This window comes from Myzus persicae, unplaced genomic scaffold, assembly GCF_001856785.1.
Source record: "Myzus persicae strain clone G006 unplaced genomic scaffold, MPER_G0061.0, whole genome shotgun sequence".
In the NCBI taxonomy this organism is placed as follows: domain Eukaryota; kingdom Metazoa; phylum Arthropoda; class Insecta; order Hemiptera; family Aphididae; genus Myzus; species Myzus persicae.
Window position 1 is genome coordinate 67,944 of NW_019104007.1, and position 21,321 is coordinate 89,264.

Sequence of the window (21,321 nt, forward strand, 5' to 3'; positions counted from 1 at the left end):
ATATTATTATTCAAGCGTTTTAAGTACACGAACTTACAGGCGAGTCATGATGATTACATTTTTAATTATGCACTATGATTAATTCACCTAATTAGTTTTATCACAGTAAAACTGAATGTTTCATTTTAACATGGTCAGGAGAATCCTTTAGATCCTGCCTACTGATACATGCAATATTAATGTGAGCATATCTATATTTATTTAAATATCGTATCGGTTTTACCTAATGTAATAAATTATTGTGCAGACATTGTAACCATCGGCGCTATACCATCTATAAATGTTTTTTTTTCCCGAAACTGACTGAAGTAAGTCGGGTTCGGTTTACGTACCCATTTATCGTTTAAGTACCACGTGACGTTGGACGGTGGACTGGATGGCGGTGACGTGCAGTTGCCTTTCAACGTGTCTCCGATGGTGTAGTGCCGTTTCTCCAGCGACAGCACGGGTTGTCCGACAGGTGGGTCTGAAAAGTGACATGTCGCACACATTAAAGTCGTGATTATTATGGCAACAGTCGAGTTACCTAAGCATAACACTTTAATATGTAATATGATAGAATAATAATTGATTATCCGTGTCGGCACTCACAAGGGAACGTATACTCGTAACGAAATAAATTATGATTTTATATAATTTTATATTAAGCCGTGTACATCGCAAAACAATCATTCGAGTCCATTATAGATTATGCTGATGACACTTTGAGTAGATATTTTATAGCATCATAGCTAGGGTGGTCATACTTCATTTTTTGATAACGCAGATCTGCCGAGGGTAATAGATAATATATTTATCATTTAATTTTGGAGGTCTACCTACCATGTATGTCGGTGTGTTATTATAATATTACGTCTTGGTAAATATTTTAGTAGGTACTCATTATTGTATTTTTTAGGCGTTTAAAAATTTAAAATACAAACTTCTTTTAAAGAGTATTTTTGATACATGATATTTTTCATTTTCCACTGAAACTAAACAATTTTTTCCCTCAGAAATGGTTTACTACCAACGACGAATATTGCATAGCGACTAAATAGTGTATAGATATAATTAGATATATTATGTACAATAAGAGTATGCGATAAAGGGCAAAAAACATAAATTTGAGTTACACGAGCCACCCGTTAGTGACACTTAGCGAAAGATTTATTTTATACCGTTATTTTTTTTATTCCTTTTATATTATGGTATATTATAGCTTATAAGTGAAAAAATATAACTCTTATATGGTTTCCACGGAATAATTGTTCAGGAGGCTTTACTTATATTATTGTAGTACAAAAAAAAAAAAAACTATAACAATAAGTAAAAAATAAAAATAATATTATTTAAACAAATATTATGCAACTTAGAATATTATACTCCCACGATTTTTGTACTTGTAAAATATACATTAAACAAATAACCGAACGTTAGAATAAAGAATTAAAATAAAAAATAAATAAAAACAATATCAAGTATTTGAAAATATTTGAAATGCTTATTGAATAGATTTGTACTGAAATACTTATGGGATAATGTGTCTAAATAAGTAATTAAAAATTGTACGTATAAAAAATATTTCTTACAAATAGTATGAGCACTGATGAGTGTATAAAAAGTAAACGCGATAATAACAATAGGCCATACAATTATTTTTCGAATAGAATATATTTTAGTAAAGTAGGTACACTTTTAAGTTGCAAAATCAGAATTAAATAAAATATTATTGGACATCGAACGAAAAATGGGGTTCACCACGCGTGGTGAATCGTCCTGTGTATATTATATTATTAAATACCATAGTTTTTCTCGCGCTACAATAATTATACAACAGCTGTACAACGCATGACGCGTATATTATACACATAATACCAAAATAGCATACCGTAGTCGTTATAATAATTGTTATTGTTCGCGATGTGACTAGGTTTCACCTCATACGCAGTGTCATAGGCACATGTCTGGATCAACCGAGGGGTTGTAAACACCTATGCAAATAATATAATATATATAATAATGTTATATAGACCGCATTATTGTTGTATCCGTTGTTGTCATCGTCATGTCCTGTCGTTCGGTCGACCTCAGAGTGGTAGATTTACGTTTGTGGATCGTGACGCGGGTCAATCGTACATATTTTATAATACGCGTATCGCCGGCGACGGGTTAAAAAATCAGTTTTTCGATCTCCATCCCCACATGCGATTCCACGTGCTTTGTTTGCATAAAATAAACAAAAACATTCCTTTTCCAAAAACTCTACAACACTGTACCTATATGTATATTATATTTTATGTAGGTCAATATTTCATTATTGTATATATAATATTATTATAATATACAGCCAGAAACGAAATATAAGTGTGACCGACTGTATATTATTGTAATATAATATAAAATAATAATATGCGCATAACATAATAATATTATATCCTACGAAAATATTATTATGCTCGTTTCTATTTCGTTCGAGTAAAATCTATACCATAAAGGTAGCACTACAAGAATAATATTTCATTAATTTAAATGTTGTTTTAAAAAGTTATCACAACACTATAGGTACTCGGGGGGTATTCAAAAACGTAACTCCAGTGCCTTCATTCGTTTTAAAAATAACAGATAATATTTTTTAGTATTTTTCCTGGAAGTGTCGAGTTAACAATGGGAATTCGAGATAAACAACTAAAACCCATAATATAATAAAATGAAAACCGTAGTAAATAAAATATGCAACCGAAATAATTAAACCTCCTATTTTATATATTTTGTGAATTAAACTAATAAATGATTGTATCCTTCGATTGTCTTCCGGAGTATACGAGTTTCATTAGGATTTTTGAATTGGTTTGCTGCATTTGCACGCCAAATTCTCTCCTAATAATTAATGGTCCGTAATTTGATCGAACACTTAAAAACTAGCCTTCTAGGTATAAAATAGTTAAACAGTAAGTACCTACCAACTAACCTACAAATAAAAACAACATTTTCAAAATATATTGTTAAAATATAGAAAAACAAAATGAAAATATTTTATTTTATTCATCAGAATGTTTTAAAATATTGTGAAAACATATGGAAAACATTTTTTGGCAGGAGAAACAACGTTTCACAATATTTTATTTCGTTTTATTGTATTATTGATTAATGAATATATAGATATTTATAATATATACCTTTACTTAACGAGTGTGTACCGCTTAAAAGTTACACGGTACTACTCGATAATTTAATAACAATAATTATTAATAAGTAATGACTTATAAGTTATATAATACTAGTATATCTAGTTGTTGAGTTTAGTAATTATAGTTGAGTTATTGTTAATTTGATATAAGTTTTAAAAAAATGATATAAACACAATTGTTGTCCGTTTCAAGGAAATAGTAAGTATTGAATGTAAAAATATAAAAACGATATAGGTAATAGAAAATATACGAACCTACTCAGTATAATACTTACAGCAACTTAATTTTTATTAAATAAACATTTTTTTTTTTTACTATTACATAACTTTGCTCAAACAAAGTTACGCGTTAAATTATTTTCTATCAAACGAATTTTTCTATGGTAGAGAATTTTTTTTTATTCGTGTACTCTGCGACTGAAGGCAAAAGAATGTGTAGTTTATTATAATTTAAACCAGAGAAAGTAAAAATATAAATTCATAACGCTAGGTGTTATATCCGTGTTTTTGAAAAAAAAGTATTATAAAAAAATTCCCAACGATTGGTAATATAATGGTAAATAATAATAATAAGTACGAAATGTGTTGTATTTACCGGAAGAGCACCTATAGAGACACACAAAGATATAAATGAATACAACTGAGTTTATGAAAATAAAAATATTTTTTTTCTGTAAGTAATATTATGTACCTATATTTCATTTCGCAAAATAGCAAAGCGCATCGATATTATTTTACATCGACATGATTAACTGAACTAGTTGTTTATTTAGCGGAAGTTTGACTTCACGGGGTGTGTATTTCTGAGAATGAATTGCGAATATTGAATGTTTTAAGTTTGAACATGGTTGTGTTCTAATTCATACGTATATTGTATTAACTATTAATATTGTGCTTTGAAAGTATTAACTCGACGTATTTAACTGTGTCAGAGGAACAAATAAATTATTCGAATGTCTGAGAAACCCCAACAGACGACCACAATAACATAATGTCAACTTACTATAATACAAAACCGGAAAAGTCGCTCTGTTGTATTTCAGTTGTAGGTGTCGGATACACCTCTTCATTATAAGTAGGTCATGACTGCAGTAATGCATGTGTTTGCAACATACCACTCCCCCTCATTCAAACCAAGTGACTTTTGTGATTTACACTCATTTATTTTTCCATTTCTATCAAATAAATGAGGGTACGTGGTTGGCTATTACCACTGCCCGAACCGGTTTCGTGAACCGAATTTTTTTACTCGAAAAAATAAAGTTTTCCATGTTGTATTTTACAGGTACAGGAAACCTCCGACCTGTGTTCAAACTAATACAATCAAACACGGTGTGGCATTGTGCATATTATAGATTAAACGCCTGAAATAGTAATAAAATAATACTTTACAACGTAGTACTGAGTACACGGCCTATCACCCGAGTAATCATCCGGTTCTCGATGATGGTATTGAAGATCACAGGACTAGCGGAGTACGTGCTATTGAACAATTCGATTAATGAATGCATGGTGGCGAGGTTAGGTTTTGCTTTGGAGGTTATTATGCCTATATTTGATCGATTTAAAATGAAATGTACAAATTGTATAGTTGACTGTCTATCGAATTCGAAGTACCAACCCTATAACTACTGTCTGTGTAAATAACAATATAATATGTACCTCGTACTCAACGTTCCTGTGTTCTGTTAACCTATGCAAATCCACAGAGTGTGACATAAATGACGATTCAGTTGTAATCTGTTAATGTTAAATTTGAATTCAAAGACAAATCATTGTACACGAAAACAATTCCGGGTAAAGGCTTATCTGTCAGCCTACATTGCAACTAAAGCTATTGTATAATAATATATATACCGCTTTGATAGTAATTTATTTTTCTGCTTGTAAATTAGGTAGGTAAGAGGCGACAATTTTCTTACAAATAACATTTTCGTAATTACAATAAAATAATATTTTTTCGAAATTCGAAATATGAACTCGAAAAGGATATACAAAGAAATTGAATGTTTGTATTTTTGAGATTTCTATGAAAACTGTTGTTTTATTATTATGAGTAACCTCGAACTAAAATTAAACTGATTAAAATTTAAAATGTTATGGATTTTAAAATACAATATAGTTCGTACATTTTCGTGACTGACGATTTTAAACTTTAAACAATTGTAAACAAGTTTTGACGATGTATTCAAAAATATTTAAATAGAACAAAAAAGCCAAAATATATTGATAATTGTATCATGACATCTATACAATTGTAACCCACAATTAGTATTTTATGAAAACTCAAGTCATTACTGAAATATATATTATTCTTAATTGAATATTACAACTGCGAGACAATATCAATTTGTTGAAAACTGATTTTGCATAAGATTTCCTGTTTTTTATTAATTTGGTTTTGCGTTCTCCGAGTACGGCAGGTAATATTTGAACTAGACCCGATTTTCTACAACACATGACATTTTAATATTTTCAGATTGATAATAGGCACCTTGAAAAAAAAATCCATCTCCTCATAGTTAAATCAATACATTCGTCGCTCTTTTCGGAATCCAAAAACAATGAAAAACCATGATTGGAAATTCTACAAAGATAAACAAAATCTAATTATACTGAACAAACAAGATGTATTGAATCCTAAGAATTGAAGTACACGCGTATTGGAACACAGAAAAAATAGAGATTATGAAATACATACATATATAAAATATAATAACATAACATAATATTGTATATAATTATATGTTTTCCAAATGCCCTAAGCGACATGTTATTATAAAAGTAATCATATTTATGCAGAATAAGATTAATATCATATACTTGCTTGTGAGTACAATGCTGCGGAAGTCGTCATAGCAATTTTACCGCATATTTGAGGACGATATTAAAATTTAAAATCTTATGCGTTTTCATCTCATATCCAAATATTAATCAAATTTCGTCCAAATACATATTATACTATTAAAAATGATTTATTTATTTTTTGTTTTGTTAGTGAATCAAGCTAGACTTGACTAAGAGTATTTTTTCTTTCTTTAAAAGTAAAAATTTAATAAAATCTATGATTAAAAGTGTACATAACATAAAGACGACCCGAATACATCGATTCGAACGTACCTAAGTGTATATACCGTTTGTAGCAAAAAACATTATTTTGTTAATAGTACGATATCTAAAACTGTTTATTATATATTTTTATTACTATTATTATTATTATTATTATTATTATTAGAACTGTATGCTTCGAGCAGTGAGAATGGTTTTTTCATTTTCTATCGGTCGGAAACCCGTCAAAGTTGTCGGGTAAAAGAGGCCGTCGCACGAGTAAACTACAAAACCAAGTATAAGTTTTCTCTCGGTATTCTTCTTTTTCTTTTTTCTGGTCTTGTTCGCGTTCTCCGTCTCCCGTCGTTTCGGTTTATTTGTTTTGGATCTTTGCCGGGTGTGAGATTGAACACGCGCGCTCACACACACACACACACACACACACACACACACAGACATTCACGACGACACGATGGTATTTTTGCGTGCCACGGCGACCCGGGATTAAAATTTACACGACGACGACGCGACTCGCGAAAAAAACACAGCTGTCACTAACGGCTCTTTCTTTCGGGTGGTTTTCGGGGCAAACAATATTATTGGCCCCCCCTCCCTCCCAACAGTCCGTCTCCAACGCACACAAACACACTCACACCCGCTCGCACAACAACAGCAACAACGCACATCCCTTACGTGGTCGTCCGGCTTAATTACTTTTATAGTCTTAATGGTCGGATTTGTGCGGATGGTCCTCAACCCACCAAAACACGAGCGCGAAAAAACTCGATAAATTCCACGTTATTAATAGACGTCACGACGGCCGCCCACGAAAGGGCACAATAATATTATACAGGGGCGGTTGGCAACGAGTGGTGAGAGTAGAACGAAAAAACTGTCTGTTTTAAGTAAAAATCGTCAAGCCACCACGCAGATTACGTTTTTACGTCAAACGCCAAGTCGTCGACGCTTTCGCTACCAGTTAGTAATTAAAATACATTATGATATTATAAAATAATAACCTACGTTGGCGTTCTCGCGTACTAATCTGTACAGTATAATAATCATTGTAGCACACTCGCAATAATTTGTTCGAATTATATACCCGCAGCTTCAGGTGGCAGCTGAGATGCAGACTCCGTAAGAGTATGAACTAAATCACTTATTTAATACCTTCAAAAGCGTATAATACGATAATGACGGAGGGCCGACGACTATTATTTTTATGAACGTCATCGTTAAGATTTATCCCGCTATATGATTTTGTTGTGGATAGTATACAGCAGTATGACATGCTGGTTATTGTAATATTGTATATTATTATTAGGCGTGACATCGTGGTAATATTCGTGATTTTGAAAACTTAATTTATGTACTGAACCATTGCAGTGTTGCAATCAGGGCCGTATTACCTCTTAGGCTGTGTAGGCTAAAGCCTAGGGTGGCAAATTTTTTTTTGATGTGACCCAAAAACTACGTTGAGATATCAGTAAAATATCAATACCTGTGTAAATTAGGCGGTCAATTTATATCAGCCTATGGGCGGCAAAAACCTTAATTCGGCCCTGGCTGCAATGTTTTAAAAATAATGAACTCAAACGGCAGGATATAAAACTCGTATATAATTTGTATTTTTATTATTAAGATCTGGATTCATGAATTCTATAAAATATAACTGCTGTAAAAAAATTGTTATAAGCTGATAATTACATTAGCATTGGGATAAAATGCAAAATGTTATCATGTATTAAAAGAAAACGATGTTTATTGTTAAAATAATCAACGGATTAGACAAAAAATCCGAATTTAAAACGAAATATTAAATAGCATGTTCAGTGTTCACTTGGATATTTTGTCTCGTATTCGACTGCATTGTATCATCAAATGATCAAAATAAAGCTTTAATTCATAACAATCGCAGTAGATATAATCATAAGCCTCCGTTTAAATGACTTCCTCCCCTTTTGTTTATTCATTTTTGTATAGGTATCTTATGAGAGGTGCATTTTTTAATATTATAATATTACATACTCTTTGATTGTGACCCGGCGATCTGGATAGGCAATCTAGCTACATTATTGTTGTGTGTTCGGGAAATTTTGTTTTTAAAATTAAAATGTACGAAATAATTCAGTTAGCTGAATCAGCAATATTTGATGTATTTTATTAGTATATTACACATTATGTTTTATGTTAATAAGAACAAAATCCAATGTACAGTATTATTAATATTGAATAAGGAATGTAATAATATTGTTAATATACTTTTAATTTACATTGCATATAAACATGGTAAATTTTAACAGTTTTATTAAAACGTCTGTAGTACCTACCAACCTACCAGGGTACGGTCGTGTTTTAATCTTAACAATTCACTACAAACATCTTTTAGCACCGCCACCACTTACGATGATTACGCAATTGTCGTGATTACAGTTGCACCTTTATCTAAAACTGATTGTCTCGGGTTTCTGTAAACATGCAGACATTTTACTAACGAGCACGATTTCCAATATTATGTTTTTATAAAACACATGTTAGTGTGATTTCAGAATAAAATATTATTCGTCATGTTGTCTAGGAAACAAAATAAAATATATTAAACAAACTGAATACCCACACCAGAAACACGCATCCTATAGTTGTTTTGAATTATTATGCTAACTACAATATTAATTCAAAATATTTATCAAGAGCGCTTAGAACAAAATTGTTTTATTTAATAGTAAAATAATTTATTTAAATTGGATTTAATTATACCCATGAAATTAAGGTAGACTAACTTTGCATTTGGGTTTATATTCAAAAAAATTGCCAGCTTATCCACAAGAAAATATTATAACTAGACAAATGCTTCTTTTAAGCCCCTCGTCATTATTTATGAACGAAGTTCATGAATAAAAAATGGCATTTGTATAACGTGCGGTTGACGTGTACGACATATCATTATACGGCTAATAATAATTGTTATAAAACAGAACATTAGTCGTACCTACGTTAGGTTTTTATTTTTTTATATAACCAGCGGATCCTTTATCATTAATAAACGTACATTGTCGGACGAAACGTAATACGCCTGTTATCTAGACAACATGATATGAAAAAAAATTCGATTAATATCGTCAGCTGTCACTCAATATTTTTCAAAACCACCAATCTAGAGAGATATCTAAATTAAATCATATTCAACGTCAAATTCGATTTGATTAAAATGAGTAACATATTATTGGCAGATTCCGAAACAATGAACTTTATTGTAAATCATAATTTAAATCAATAAATGCGTATTTCAAAATCGTATAGCAACATAGGGACATAAAAAATTATATTTTATTTACCCTCAATAAATTATATCGTTTTTGACGTGCCGATGTAATCCGTATATTTTGTATGAAACGGTATTGTTTTTAACATATAGTTTTTAATACTTACAGACAACGTGCATCCAAGAGGACACAATTTTCGTGTGAAATGATGGTGCGTCTGCTGATACCTCACATCGGTATTTTCCTGACAAGTGTCTTTTGACGTCTCGTAGTACCACTTGATTGGGTCCTGATTGGCTAACCTGATTTAACATACAATCAGGAAATCGATGTGATTAATTATGTGATAGAATACGTAAATAAATAATTGATGAATACTACTATTGTAATTACGTGCAAATGTAATACTACACAAGCCAACCATATATATTATGTCTTATCGTAAATTATTCGCTGTAAACGAAATAAATACAAAACATTTTCAAATCACAAAATATTTTACAAATTGTCAACGATTTTGATAATATTTTAAACTCGAAAAACAATAATTGTCGGAAATTTGAAAGGGCACTATAGGAGGAATTTACTTAATGCAATAGAAACACAATATATAAAATAAAAATTTAAGTATGCTAATTGAATATAAACTTTTAAGATGAATCGCCATGTATAAAATTAGAACAATACGCCAGCGTTGACAGGGAAAAAAACTTTAATAAGATTACGTAAGAAAAAATATAAATACCCATAAAGAATTCAAAACCTCCGTAAAAAGTACCATTTTTGTTCCAAGAAAACCATTTTATAAAAACAAAAAAAAAGTATTTACTTAAACTATATAATTAACTGTACGAATTAAATTGAAATTAGAAAAGTATAAGGTTACGTATTATGCAAATATAATATCACGATTGTTTTACATTTATAAAATAGCTTACATTATATTTTATTAAACGCTTAGAATAAAAGAGTATGGTTACGATACTCTTTCACTGCGGACTAATAAAAGTAATTACCTAAGACTGAATTGAAAATAAAATATTTGACATAATAGTAGCATAATAGTGTAATGCATGTACAACATTGTAAATAAGATATACTAAAAAATACTACAAAGCTGTTCATTTTGGAGATTAGCTGTAATTGAACAATTTACTACTATAATTGTTAAACTTAATTTTTACTGCAGAGTGCCGATTACGTCTTACATTTTCATAAAACTTTCGAATTGTTTGACTACAATTGCATAGTAATTATAGTTAGATTCAAACCAAAAAAATGTGTATCGCAGCATGACAAAAATTAACGATTATATCAACTAAATGTTACGTAGATTTCTGCCTGATGTAAAATATTATGTGATTTCTGTCTTTTACAGGGCATTTTTAACAATTTCTAAACACCGCATACAAAATAAACTGTAAATGTACTTGACCGAGTTATTTCACGTTTCAGTGCGCACCCCATAATATAAATATAATATAGGTATGACCCAGCTGGTATTCTCCATTGTAATGTTTGATCGTTCATTAACGTTTCGTATAATATAAATACAATAATTTATAATGGTATTCTGCGGAGTGTTTCCGAATGGTAAATGATAAATTTCCATTAGAGGTTTGATGTAAAAACGTAGCCGTTCGGGTTTGCATCCGACACACGTGTGCCGCTTTTAACGCAATAATAACGCGAGTAATCAAAGGGCAATACGACCTGTACTCTCGCAAACACACACGCATATGCACCTAAGCGTTGACCCAAATAATGATAGTATGCACAACGGCGTATCGTTCTTATCGTATTGCTATCGGTGCCGTAGCCAGAAAATGTATTTTTTTTGGTTCCGGGGTGGGGAACTTCATTTTTCTATCTAGTTACCATGTAGAGTGTAGTAGAAATACAAAAGTACCTACATACTTATCACACGTTACCAGCTACTTTATGACACCATTGTCCGTTGAAAAAAAAACCCGGGGGTGACACTTGCAGCTCACTGTGCACGCCAACGCCCCCCCCCCCTCTGGCTACTGCACTGATTGTTGTGTTTTCATTAATTGCAGGTGTGCACACTTACGTCCACGTTTATGCCGGGCCACGGGAACACTCTGGTATGCGGCAGTTCCTTCGGCACGTACCTGAAGAACTCCTGCCGACCTTTGTACCATTTGACCGTGTACAGCGGATCGGATTCCAGATCGTAGGTGCACGTCATCTTGGCCGAATCGCCAGACGCCACGGCCACGGGAACCGTTATGCTCATATTAGACAGACTGTCGCATTCTGAAACACAATGACCCACAACGATTAATAAAACACACACTCATTATATTATTCGATAAACATCGTCCCGTCATCAGTCCGGGATCGCGGTCATAATACGTCATATATTATTGATGTACCGTCGCCGAAACGAAATTATTATTTTTTTTTTTTTTTCATCAGTGGCCTTTTATATGCAACGGTTTCGGTCGTCCGAATTTGTGTATTCAGTGGCTATGGAGATTGGCAGGGTCATTCGATTTTAGTTTTTTTTTTCCTAAAAGGCTATTTATGTGCAAATATTTACGAAACCGTCGACCATTTTAGTGCAACAGAATCGAATACGATTTAAATTTATAAAATTTGTCCTATGATATAATGTATTCAACGTATAGAGTTTAAACATAATATAGTTCAAGTTAAACTTCCGTTTTGCGAGACATCAAGACAAAATGTATACGGACAATATTTGTCATGCATAAAATACGTGATACGTGAAATACTACACCAGACGTCCAAACATAGTACATAATATGATATTATTATCCTTTAAAACTAAAAATATATTAGTCTTCTGTCAGATGTAAAAAATAACACGAGGTTCATGATTGATAGCACTATAACATAATACATTAATACACCACTGATTCCCAATAATCGGAAAATAATATAATTTAATGTAGATTATTTTATCTCGAAAAAAATATAACCGAAAGTTGATTACATTCTTGTCTTGGAAAGTCACTGAATATGTAAGTTATTTTTAACTTTAAAAATATTTTAAAACTTCAGAACAAATTTCAAGTTTTCTGTATTCTCCGCAACTTGTCTGATGCCGATTTTTGGGAATGTATTATATTAAAAGTTTGACATGATTTGTTTGGGAAATATGTATTATTAAAAGTACAACTTTGTGAACTACAATTTTTTTCAAAATGTATAAAAATTAATATAAACAAATAAGGATGACACATTTTTTGATCATTCTTGAACAATATTAATTATAATGGTCAATGTTTACAAGCGAATATAACTCAATAGCTCAACCTTAACATAGCAAAATCAGTGTTTTCACAAAGCTAAATCCGTTTAAGACTTAATAACACTTTGACAAAGTACGAAACTAAATACACCATCAACGACTTGATTGATATAAAAATTGTAATTAAATAACAATATTATTAAAACCTTTAGGCTTTGGGAATGTAGGTCAACAAAATAAGGGCCATTAAACAATAATAATTGTATGATAGAAATTATATTGGACAGGTATTGTATATGTTATGATTTGCAACAGTTTTGTTGCAATAAGTTTCATGACGAAGTACCAAAACTTTAAGCACTATCGCAGTATTACAAAACGTAAGTAGAACTAAAACATGAAAACTCACGCTGTGTTAAAAACCGTATATCTGTGTTCATTAAACAGGTACAAACTACAAATTTGACGGTGGATTTCATTCTTAAATCATCCTGCAAAATTAAATTCCATTTCCTTTGTCAAATATACAAACGGTCTAATAGAAGTGTATCAAATTATGAATGGGAGTTCACTTATGTTCTACAACTTCTGGGGAATGCGAGCGACAACTACTCACGGCTGCAGTTATTTTGTAGACACAGTAAATGAATAATACGTTTCATATCTTATTTTGTTATTTAAAAAAAAAAACTCTGCAGGCTTCATAACTTGCATACAGTGTATCTGTACTTAACATCTGGCGTAAGAGCCATATGCTGCAATGAGAACTACTGTGATACTATAAACTTAAATAGCATTGAAATAATGTACATAAATGTCTACATTAATATACGTATAATATTATTATAATATTGTACATTATACATATATATTGTATATTATAGTATATACAGGAGTTAAATGTGTTTCATTTCAAAATGGAAAGTCATAAGTTCTCGTCATCCTGTCCATTCAAGGTCGTTGTTCTTATGAATTCCATTATCGTCACTGTTTTAATTATGGTGAATTATGTTCAATATAATATACAATATATTATACTACTATTTGATAATATCATGGCTTTGGCCACAATTTTGGAAGAGTGTCCTCTACTAATATACATAAAATGATCAAAATCATTTTTCGAAAAATATCATAAAATGTTATTTATTGTATAAAATATTCATGTATTGTATACTAATAATTTTTTTTAATTTTAGCATCGGTTTTTTCAAATTAATTTAAACAAAGTTCTACTTAAATTTAAAAAAAGTGTATGTGAACTAAATACGAGGATGATAAAAAAATTATGTAACGTATAATTTTAAACACAAATGATGGTATTATAATGTCATGAGATCATACAATTTAGCAGCTAATATAAAACGTAATACACGACTATTAATACAATTATTATTACAATTATTATTACTATTATTATACTCTAAGACGTGATTTCTAAAATTCATCCATTTTTATTTAGAAGCATCTTCACTCACTATTTCAAAACATTTTTAATAATTATTATTTATTTATTCTTATACTAATTTGAAAACAACAAAATGTAATTAAATTAACAAAATTTTTTTTTAAAATACAATTGATCAAATTTTATGATATTAAACGAAACAGTATTTTCATTTAATCATATAATAAATTTAAACTTATTTGAATTGGAAACATTTCACATATTTTGTAATTTATTTTAACTTATATTATTCGTGTAGAAGGCATTACAGAAGAAATTATTTAGATGTTAGGTATATTATACATTCCGTTTAGTATTTTACTAAGTGATGTTTAAAAACTTGAACATAATTTATTATTTTTCGTCGAGAGTACAATGTTAAATTTTACATGCAACAAATAAAAATATTAAATTTACTTTCAAATATTTAAGATAGTATTCTGCATATAGGGTCACATACATATTAAATAGTTTTACAGTAATTTGTACACACGTGACACGTATTATTTATGTAAGTATTCAATTTTTTTGTAAACTTAAATATTTTATTCTGATATTTGCTTATATAATATAACGTATACAATATGTATACATTTGCATAAGTTATTACCCTAAAGTTTACTTATATAGTTGTATAACACATGCAAATGTTTTCGTTTCATTAAAAAAAATATAAATTTAAATAATCGTATACATCTCACAATACAAGTGGAGAAAGTTCAATTATTTTAATAAATTGTTAGTCTTCGTCGAAAGCTTACCTAACTTGCCTACCTATAGGGTACAAAACGATTATTCTGTAAGAAATTTCTTTGAATTGTATGTTTTTGCGTAAAAGTGTATATTTGTTACTATTTTTTTTATTCTAAATTATTAAATTTTTTAATCTAAAAAAAATCATCCGTTTTATTTTTAAAATTTGATAAGTACATTTATCTTGTCAATACTAAGTATAAAATATACTTAATATTAAAACTAATAAAAAAATGTGTTAAAAATATAATCATGATTGCAAATGATTCATACGACCATATTATTTGCGGCAACAACGCGAAACGATTAATTCTAGTTTAATTTTTACCACAAAAGTTGTTCGATAAATTATTATTTTACAATTGTTTCAAACATCATCTGTGAACCATTATTATTAAAAAATCATAATATATACATATACGTATACACACAAACGTTCTACATGATAAATTATACATGAAATAGTAGGAATGTAAATAGTAGGTGTTAGGTATCTCAGTATAGCTGGTATAACTAAAAACATTTTACATTATATATGATTAATTATGATTTTCAACTAAATGCAGCAACTATTATATGTATTAAAAATAGTAATAATAATAAAACTCGGGTTTCGTTTTGAAAAATCAATTTTAAAAACGAACATTAATTAAACTGTAATAATAATACCATTTTTTTCAGACACAATCACTGGCGCGTTCCGACATAATAATTATTTATGAAAATAAATATTCTAAAGGCATATTTGTACACCGGTCCCTTTCAAATAAAAGTGATATCACGATATCATACTTTTTATATTTGTATCGTATTTTTTAATTTTTTAATGCATACCTATTACAATTAAATTTCAAATTTTTTTTTTTTTCGTTTTAATGAATACAATTTAATTTCGATAATTACAAGTATACGTTAATTCATGAATATCATCATTCATTATTGGGGTGAGATAAATGCGGATTTTTATTTTCAACGCATTTAACGTGGGTACCTGAATTCCCAGAGCGGTGCGTTATTCATCATATAGTAACATATTTTTATTATTATTATTATTTTCGTTAAATTCAAAGCGAAACTTATCAGTTATCAGACAAACGTATATTATATATCCTACAAATGTATGCAGAGTACCATCTCGCTTTAATGTACATAATACTATCATTGTTATATTTTAGTTGTGGAGCTATAATTAGAACACAACCAGCTAACCGTAAAAGCGTTATAAAATAGGTACGTTGTAATGTACGCAGAATCGATTTCTGCAGATACCGTAGTCAGTCCAACGAGGCTACAACAAATACTATTGCGGCAACAACACTATGTAACCGTACTTAAATTACCAGAACATGTCCGTGTAAACTATACGCGTACACACCTAAAATGCGGCTAAACGCCGCTTTTGTTCCGGAAAAACACCAATTTTCAAACAGCATAACAATAATATGTTTATCGATTTGGGAGAGAGGGAAAACACGTTTATAGTTTTTCGTCCACCGCACGGAATATTACAAACCGAACAATAACAACGATTAATAATTACAAAAATATAATAATAATAAATCCAAACTCGTCCGCGTTATGATTTGAAGGGGATTGCGGCGGTAAGCATAATATATTATATAATATATAATTTCTACATATAATGATATACAGTATATTATAATTCGATCAATGGTTTTAGAAGCAATAATAGATTGACAAACGAACAAAGCCGAAGCGCTTTAATTATTTAATATTATAATTTATAATGTGTGTGTATAGTGCGTCGTGATGTCCAATAATTTTGAAATCGATGACATATCATCATTTCGAAAAACAATTCTCGATAAAAATACTAAGCTGTAGCTGCTGAAGTCCCTTTACTTCTTCAGTCATACTTCTTCTATACTTTCATCAGCATACGTACATAATATGATGTGTAGTTTTTCCTCACGCGCTCGTAGGTATACAAGAAAAATCCCGAGAGTGTTTTTGAAAAATGACCTATTCCGTATTCGAAGTACCAACTACTATAATAATATAGTCTCGATTTTCAATCGATAGACAGAAGGGTCACGTGAAACTTTTGAAGCACTACACTTCTTCTAGCCGGAAAACACGTTTGGAGAGAAAGATTAGGTGTATGTAATATTATGATCGCGATAATATAGTAATAATAAAAATTTTACATTGAAAAAACAATACATACGATCCCGCAGGCCGTAGCTATACCCGAAATCGAAAACTCCCAGTTTTAATAATTTAATTATAATTATATAATAGCTCACAACTAAATAGGGGGGGGGGGAGGCACTGTAATTCGTCCCCATTCCGCACCCTTCGTCACACGTTCGACGAACGACTGAGGTTCCGGTACAGTGTATCAGTATATTATACCTAAATACATAACGTTTTATGTATATACATCATCTATTATATGTGTATTATATATATATATTATTTCCCGTTCTCCCGCAAGCAAACAGACATTAAGCCCGGCTAAACGGTCGCGTCGATCTCCGACAATGATGAGTCGTAAGCGATGAATCCATTACCACCGACGCGCGTGTTTACATTAAAGGACATTCCAATTTGAGGGGTTGTCGCTGGGTGGGGGTGGAGGGCTTCGGTTTTCCGATTATAAGGGTAGTGTGGAAAAGCAACCGAGAGGGGGGGAGGGGGGAGAGAGTGAATATCGGGTAAAAGGACTGCCCTCGGATGTCAATAGCACTCCTCGCACTCTTTAATATATCGGTCTGCACACACACGCGCACCCGCACGCACGGCACACTGCACCACCCGCAACAACACATAACCGACAGACAGTGCTCTTCTCACCGTCACCGCACCGCTGGCGACGAAAACGCACCCCCACCCCAGTCGTACCGCTGCTCCGGGTGTGTACACCGAAAACGTGCATTATATTTTCTGTGTCGACCGCCGAAAACCCTTCCCACGAGCTCCATAATCCATAAATAATATAAAACGCGCGTATATATACATAATATAATATACAATATATTTCCTTTAAATGTCTTCGGGGGCACCGAGAAAAGCCGCCGCCGTCGATTTGCTCGAAACACACGACTGCGACATCGTATAATAAAAGTCGCCGTTGTACCATACATACATATTATACGCCCTTTGTGGCGCAGCGTATAACGGATCGCATATAAGCAGCGGCGGCTGGCGATGGCGGCGCCCACTCGACGCTCGCGGAGAGAAGTTTCCACTTATTATTTTATTTTACTTAACGGTTTTGGTCCCGACGCCAAACATCGCGGCGAATTAGAAACCCGGCCCGGCCATATATATTATTTTATCCGAGTGGCCCCCACCAACGGCGCTGCAAGTGTTTCTCACACGGTTTCCAAACTACAAACTATATTATACATTATACGATTACAACACCCGACTGCCGCTTTACGAAATTAACACGAAAAGTTACAACCGAATGTTACGAGCTAAAGGAGACAAATCGTTTATGAATCCGACTGCAATGTGTGACCGTTTGACAGACGTGCTGCAGGACGACGACGGTTATTGATCGATACGAGAGAGTTTCATTTTTCCAGCGACTTTTCGCTGCTTTTGATGTTGCTGTTGTTGTTGTTGTTGTTGTTGTTGTTGTTGTGGCTATCGATCGCCATCTATCATCGCCTTTTTCCGTCTTGATAAATTAATGACGTGTTGAAATAAAATTAATTGATATTTTAATCTCATTCGGCAGAATTATGAACGGACTCTAAATAATAAACTAAACAAATAGCAAAGGTACCTATGATTAATTACGTATTAATACACTATTTATATTTACGTAAATGTATAAGTCGTGTATATAGGTAAATTACATTAGTTTATCTTTTTGGTTAAAATTGTTTCCCTTTGTTCACTTGATTATGGACTATATAGAAGGAAAATATTTTTCAAAATGAAAGATTCTATGTTTATTCATTTAGTTTTAGATGAGCAAAAAAATGTTTAGTTGAATGTAAAAACATATTTATACAATCATAAATAAACAGAAGACATACACAATCAAAACATACACACATCAGATATCATTATTCATTAATAACGTTTTACTGTAGGTACATGATATATAATAGGTAACAATCTGTAACACTCAGAGAATTCAGAGACATCAAAAAATATTATTTCAAAATTGCATTGAATAATATAATAAGTATTTATGGGCTTAAACTGATTAGACACAGACGAATTTTAAACTTAACGTAAGAACTGCGAGATCTCAAAGTTCAATTTAAAAATAATCAACCCTGAGGTCTTAGTTATAGTAGAAATCTAGAATTGAATATTATAGTGACAAATTTCTTTCGAATGCGTTTAAAAATGATTTATTCATTTTTAAGCACCAGCACCACAGAATCGACATTAAAATAATGGCTATTGCCAATTATAATAATTGTGTACACGAACTATAATAATGTTGAGCTTTTTGGAATCATACAATTGCAGTGACTCGGGAAGGGAGTAAATATGAATCACGCCCGTCAGTGCGGTAATCTGCCACAACAAATGTTCACTGATGTTTATGTACAATCATTATTATAAAGAACAAGACACAGAGCTATATATGTATACTATCAAGATTTAAGAGAAATGAGCAGCCATTTATTTACACTGACATATTTTATAATAATAACACTAATAATAACTAAATAACCGTATGCCCGTGGTACATTATACACCACATTATACGATATTATGATAAAAGGATTGAGACACATAAGAGGATGTTCCGAGTTAACCAGATGAATAGCATTCAGCAGCCAAACGAACATTGTCAGATATCTAAAGAAATATAAGCCGGAACAATATCAAATGTACACAGAGACTGCATACTTACAACTACTACTACTACTACTACTGCTACTACTATTACAAGTACTACTACTACTACTACTAATACTACCACAAATACTACTACTGCATCTACTGCTATAGCCGGAGACAGACTGACGTACGAATCGATTAACTGGAGCACCACAAACAGTAGTCAGTAGTTGTACTACTCCACCGCGTTTTGGCAATAATAATAGCCGAGGACAAAGCATAGCATATTATTTCTCAAAACACACACTCGTGCCCACACACCCACGCAACAACACACTCACACAAGCACACACACACACATACACACAATATGTATGGATAATATATTATGTACAATATATTACGTCATAAATCATGTCAAAGTATTTCGCTCTATGTGTATTATTGGGTTCAACACGGTTTTGATACAACTACTGTAAGTTAATTGAAATTCGTAGTTAAATGCATAAACACACAATAATATCTATATAACGTCCACATGTCTTAATTAAAGCATGTTTCAAACATCGACAATACTGCAACAAATTAAATATACCTATACTGGATACTTAATATATTATACTTATCGAACGACTCCCCGCATGATTACAAACACGATATTATAATGATATTATTATTTCTGTTACTAACCAAACTCTAATGAGACTTAAAATAAGTATATGGGTACCTACTTTGGAGATTTACTGTTGTATACTTGTATAATATGTTTAAACGCGCTCGTTTGGCTTGCTACGTTTGAAAGAGTATTAGAATAATAATTTATAATAATAATAATAATAATAATAATAATAATAATATGTGTGTAGGAAGTACACTTTATTTTATACATATCACTATTGAACATATTGTTGGAAAAAAACTCGTAAGAAATGGTACGTAGGTACATAGAAATATTGTTACATCTCCGTGGCTCTATTTTATGAAAAAAAAAAAAGAGAAGAAATGCCATAAATAGTATGTATCATCTTCTACACTTATTTTTCTTTTCGAACAGTTTCTTAACGACTAATACGTATTTGATGAGGTCGAGTTCAAAGTGATTTACTGACATCTTTTACGACTACGAAAATATTTTATATCAAAATATAATGTAATAAATATTGTAGGTTTGAAAAAAAAATTTAAATGTCTGTGCACAAGATAAATGTGTCACTGTGTATACATATAATACCGGACAAAAAAATATCGATTTTTAAACACTTAGTAGATAACATGTTTATGGAAAAAGAAATTCACGTGTGTGGTTAGTGTTTAAGGGGTAGTTCATTAAGGGTTCGGTTAAAATAATATATGTAAAGATAACAGAATAAAATTGTATATACCGGTAGTACGCGATTTCGTTTAGTAGCACCTATTGTTCACATGATTTATTGAACTAAAAACAGTTCTCAACAATGTGTGCTTTTATACAACTTTCTACAACTCTCCATTATAAAATCTTAGCTGTTTAAACTGTTTATTTTGGTAATAAAATATAATATATTCTAGGTATATCGAAGTAAAATGTACCAACTTATTCGCTCAGTATGGTTATGCAGACCCGTTACTTCCAGTTTTATTTTAA

At 31.2% G+C, this 21,321-nt stretch overlaps 1 protein-coding gene across 1 annotated transcript in view; it reads right to left on the minus strand.

The window, feature by feature from the left end:
* The window catches only part of LOC111037516, a 79,297-nt gene that overhangs the window by 17,533 nt on the left and 40,443 nt on the right, over nt 1-21,321 (minus strand). Inside the window, exons 2-4 of the mRNA XM_022320139.1 lie at nt 11,555-11,760; nt 9,647-9,782; nt 333-466 (exon numbers count right to left, since the gene is read on the minus strand). Of these exons, the coding sequence (XP_022175831.1) occupies nt 333-466; nt 9,647-9,782; nt 11,555-11,760 (476 nt within the window). The remainder of the gene's footprint in view (nt 1-332; nt 467-9,646; nt 9,783-11,554; nt 11,761-21,321) is intronic.